Source organism: Centroberyx affinis, unplaced genomic scaffold (genome assembly GCF_046629955.1).
Source record: "Centroberyx affinis isolate AG114_WGS23_722 - 3 ecotype Tasmania unplaced genomic scaffold, CSIRO-AGI_Caff_v1 ptg003909l_1, whole genome shotgun sequence".
In the NCBI taxonomy this organism is placed as follows: domain Eukaryota; kingdom Metazoa; phylum Chordata; class Actinopteri; order Beryciformes; family Berycidae; genus Centroberyx; species Centroberyx affinis.
The window spans coordinates 23,471-28,585 of NW_027281743.1; the positions used below are offsets into that span (position 1 = coordinate 23,471).

Here is a 5,115-nt window from a genome sequence, read left to right on the forward strand (position 1 = left end):
CTGAAATGTAACCAGAATCCTGACCTGCCTGCTTGCTCCAGTGAGGATGTATTGTGCAGCGACTAGACACTTAAAATTCCTTCCTGGGTTTCAGTTACACTGGCCTAATCCCTTAAGTATTATACAATGCCGGCATTATGAAAGGTACACGGCAGTAAGAGGGTTGCTTGTACAGCCACAGTGCTTATTGTAGAGTCACTTGGCTGACTTGAGAATGACATTTGCTATCAATAAACTGTCCCTTTGTTGCTCACATATGTCAAATACTGTGTACATCACACTGAGACAACTTTTAACCTTTTAGAAAGATTGTGTTACGGCAGTCTAAAGTGGACAAAATGTCACTGCTCTCAGGTGAACACCTTGTCTTCAAAAAGTCAGGAGTTAAGACTCTATCTGTACCTACACGATGACACAGATTAAAAACACTGATCATGTAAAAGAGGCATGTTAGAGACTCCACCTCCATAACTTTTCCTCAGTGGAAAAAGTGAAGCAGTAAGCAATTCAGCTCATAAACATTTTATTACAAAAATTGCCCTCCTATATGGAAGTCGCTGCTCTTAAATGTTATTCCAACATGATGAGATGAAAAATCTAAACGTTACGTCAGGTTTTGTAGACAAAATATGAGCTACTTTTGTGTGTTTATATTGTATTAACTGCATTAAAGTAACACTGGCCGGACACTGGCTTATCTTACTGCATATAACTGTAAAATATATACATTCTTTATATTCTAGTTTCATAATTTAACATTTATCAACATTTTCCTTAAGGCCAACAGCTAGTGATCAGGTCAAAAAAACAAAACAACATTCTGAACCTTCATAACAAAACAAAGATTAGTTTAGCGACAATTTCAAGTGGCATAGACATGAACAAACAGGCAGCTTCTTTACAAGAGATCAATATGAACAAAGACATTGATTTTGCTTTCCCTTTTCACCAAACAGCTTAACGTGGGACAGTGGTAGCCTAGAGGTTAGAGAAGGGGAGCTGAGACTGACTGGCAGGTTGCTGGTTCAAATCCCTGGACTAGCTGGGGAAATCGGGGTATTGAAAGTGAATGAGAAACACTCTCCCTTCTCTCAACAGCTAGGCCCACTGAGGAGCCCTTGAGCAAGGCATTCAGCCCTCAATTGCTTCAGCTGCTCAGTGGCCAACAGTAGAAAACTGGTTGTACTGAGCAGCTCCCTGATGGAAATATGTGCAGCTATGTGAATGTGACACAGTGCAGCGCTGACAAAGAGCATACATGCATTGTTAACTTTCCCAGGATCAATAAAGGTTACAAATCTGTGAAGAAACCCAGTACATTTAACCAGACCTGGGTTGTTAGAGCCATAAGGTACATCAGGTTTATTTAGCATATTGTGCCTCATTTGAATCATTTGTAGTTATAAGAAATTTAATTTTGCATTAACATTATATTTGACGTTATGTCATTTGGAATGCTTAACATTTGATTTGTGATGTTCAATCATATTTATCCAGCAGTGATTTATCTAAGATGCTTATCTGTGCTCTATTAGTATGTCCTGCTATCGTAAACTGGAGTAATTGAAGTAATTATCCATGTGCGCATCAGTATGCATGCGCTAGTAGGCAGAAGGTATTCAATGGAGCGGGACGTGGAGCAGCAGTTTTCTGACCGTGACCGTATCTGTAGGCAATTTGTAGTAAGATCAGAAAAAGAACAGATAGCTAGATTAGGACTCCACGTGGAGACGGTTTATTTTGTAATTGACACCTTTTGTGGAATAAATCACCTATTTTGTTTTATCTTACACCTGCCTCGTTTATGCCATATGGATTATTAAGATACAGAAGGTTTAAGTGGAAGCTTGCCTTTTGAAACCGCGAGTCAGAAACTTTACATCCTGCAAGAGTGGCAAAAGAAGGTTTTTGTTTCTTTTGTTTCAGTTAGCCACTACATGGGTCAAATAGTATTTGCAATTACTTTGTTTATGGTTTGTTTGACTTGAGTTGCTGGATGGGTGGGGATTGCCACACAAGGCAAACCAGTGACTGACACAAGTTTACACAATCACAGGAAAGTGTTTGAAAGTTGAGTTTGTACACTTTTCTGTCTATGAAAACTTGCTTGACATGATCTGATTTGTCCTGATGCTATCAACCCCACCCATCTGGTACTCCAAGCAGATAAAAACAAACGCTAAGAGATAGAGAACACTATCCAAGCGAAGTTTGCATTTAATGCAACTTGTGTCATAAATGATCTAATCCAGCATGTTACTCAAGTTTTGTTGTGAATGTTTCAAGATGAGTAATCAATTCCATTTCATGTATAAAAAAATAATGCTTCTTCTGTGGTGTAGGCCTACTGTATGTATACCTGCATATACTTTATACATGTGATAAATGAAAGGTTTTGCTCCAAAATGAGAAAAATGATTTGTCTTGAAAGTGAAACTCATTATTTATAAGATTATTACTGTTATGAGCTACCTTAAGACCTTGACCTACGAAATAAAAATATATTTGAGGATGGTATTAACTCTGTTTTTGAAATATGTCAAGGATTTCAGGTTAGCAGTTCTTCTCAAAACCCATTTTGGAATGAAACCCTTCAAAAGTACATTCATCTTGTGGAACCATTCTGAGGACAAGTAGCTTTCTTGGAGTTTGCAATGAAATTCTTCTTATCTCGTTTTTATTAGTGTCCGTCTTCCTCTGTATTTGAGAAAGCACTTTGTGACATTCCTGCGTGTTAAAAGCACTCTATAAATAAACTTGACTTGAATTGACAAGTAGCCTATGGTTTCGTTATCTGGGGAGGGGAAAGCACCACTCTAAAAGACAGGGGGTCTTTAAGAGGCGTGAAAGGGGGGGAGACAGAAGAGAGAAGGAAAGGAAGGGGGGGGGGGGTCTCTCTCTCAGGAAAAGTTCAATAAAACAATCTCGTATGGGGGAGGGGTCCCAGACAGACTGCTGGAGAGGCGCTTCAGTTAATTTAACTACTTGATCCCAAACCCTTGTCTGTCCCCTGACCGTTCCCACAAATATTTGAAGTGTGGTTGCTGCAACAATGCAGAGGCCCCTGAAATGAAGAGGAGAGCAAACAGAGACTGGACGGGTCCAATGTTTGTCTTAAGTCTTAATAAAGCCACACTCCAAGGACCATTGAAACCAAACAAAACAAACAGGGGGCTGTTTAAAGGCACACAAAATGGCAATGCCCAGCAACAAGTAGCCTAACGCCACCAAAAGGAGTCAAGTTTGGTTCACTTCCTTTCAAACGATCACCTGAAGGGGTTTTTGCAATCTTTTGACCACAGGCTTTCTCTCAGCGTAGCACAAAGTTGAGCGGTTCATGCAGATTTAGATCGCAAAGCAAACGTTAGGTTTCCTGTGTGTGTGCTGAGGAACTGGTATGAAAAGTGGATGGTTGTGTTTAAGGCCTACACAAAACACTACTGTGCTCACTATCACCCTGCAACAAAATAGGGGTGGCAGGGAGGCCTAGTGGTTAAAGAGACCTTCCTTCAACCAGCGGACCGGGGGTTCAAGTCCTGTGTCAGGCCTGCTGAAGTGTCCTTGAGCAAGTCATTGAACCCCTCCCAGCTCCAGGGGGCAAGTTTCCCTATGGGGGGGTCAATAAAGTATCACATTACTATTTATTGTTAATGAATCCAGCAACTGTTACACCAAGAGCCCATCTCAAAATAATATCCGTGCCAGAGGAAGATACAGGAGAGGCATGTAGCCAGACAGCCGCTGGGCAGCAGAATGCTCGTGATCGATCTCCTCCTGGTCGTTCTTGTCGTACACTTCATCCTCATAGATATCATCTACATCTGGCTGGTCTGAAATGACGCTGTGGTCTCCGATGGAGCAGAGTTTGCTCATGTTCTCCTTGACCACTTCACAGAAAGGCCTCTCCACGCCGTCGCACACGCAGCGGTTCAGCAGCATGCCGTTCGGGATGAACAGCATCTGCTGAATGGTGGCTTTGCACTTGGACGAGCACTTCCTGCCGTTGAAGAGCTGCCCGCAGTAGGACAGGTAGGCGGTCAGCGAGCTGTGGCAGCTGCTGTCCTCCTCGCAGCGCTGCCGGGCCTCGGTGCATCCTATCCCCCCGGCGTCGCCCGGGTGCCTGCGCGGGAGGCACGGCTCTATGGCTCGCTTGGCGTTAAGGCACTCCTGGTCCTGGGCGCAGTCGCAGGTCTCCAGGTCCGGCCCGCTGCGGGTGTGATTCAGTCTTATCAGCGCGTTGATGCAGTGGCTCGGGCATTGCCTCCTGGTCCCCCTGATGTTGCCTTCACACGCCGCTATGTACTGACTGTATGCAAGCTCGCACTCTGGCTCGTCGTGGCACCGAAGCAGCGCCTGCCAGCAGATTAGTTGGGCATCTAAAGCCACCAGCACCCATGGGAGAAGCGCCAGGGCGCTGCACCAACATTTCATGCTTGGATGAAGTTCTAGTTCGGTGACGCGCACCTTCTCCACCAGAAAGCTCGGCACATTAGGACAATGAATTTGGAGACAATTAACACGTTTAATCTTCGACAATCATTCACAAAGTGCAGAAGTCTCCCATACGTGCGCTTTGCAGCCGCCCACAGTCTGTCACCAATGTATTCAGAGGCGCTAAGCACATTTGATCTTGAACAATCAGCCACAAACTTTTTGTATTATTGCAGCGTGCAGGAGCCTCCTGCCTGTGCGCTCTGCAGTAGTGGAACTCGGGAGTCTGTAGAGAAATCACCACGCGTGGCTGCAGAGAGGAGAAACAGCGCAGTAATACGCATTCCGCGAATAATGTCCGTTAAAAAGTGAGAATTTACACTCCAAAACTGTGTGTGTGCTCCATGCCATCGGCATCAATGGCGAGCTGGGCGCACAGCACCGCGTTGAAAAGCGCTGTATCCAAAGTTGACGCGCATTCTTCTCCGAGTTATTGTCCACGACTCAGTTTGTCCACTCGAAGTCATCTTTCGTGCCATTGTTTGTTTCGACTCTTGTTTTCCATTCTGTCAAATTTCTCTAGATTAACACCCATCCGCGTATTCCGCATTTTTTGGGGTCGAAACAGGTTTCTATCTGTCGCATTTTGTCCCGCTATGTGCGTCTTTGTCCCTCTTCTTGCTG

At 44.2% G+C, this 5,115-nt stretch overlaps 1 protein-coding gene across 1 annotated transcript; it reads right to left on the minus strand.

Moving 5' to 3' along the window:
- Nucleotides 1-517: 517 nt before the first annotated feature.
- Nucleotides 518-4,554, minus strand: LOC139663073 (growth arrest-specific protein 1). The gene has a single exon (XM_071541604.1). It carries the CDS (start codon nt 4,429-4,431, stop codon nt 3,685-3,687), a length of 747 nt encoding a protein of 248 aa, XP_071397705.1. The 5' UTR covers nt 4,432-4,554; the 3' UTR covers nt 518-3,684.
- Nucleotides 4,555-5,115: the final 561 nt, after the last annotated feature.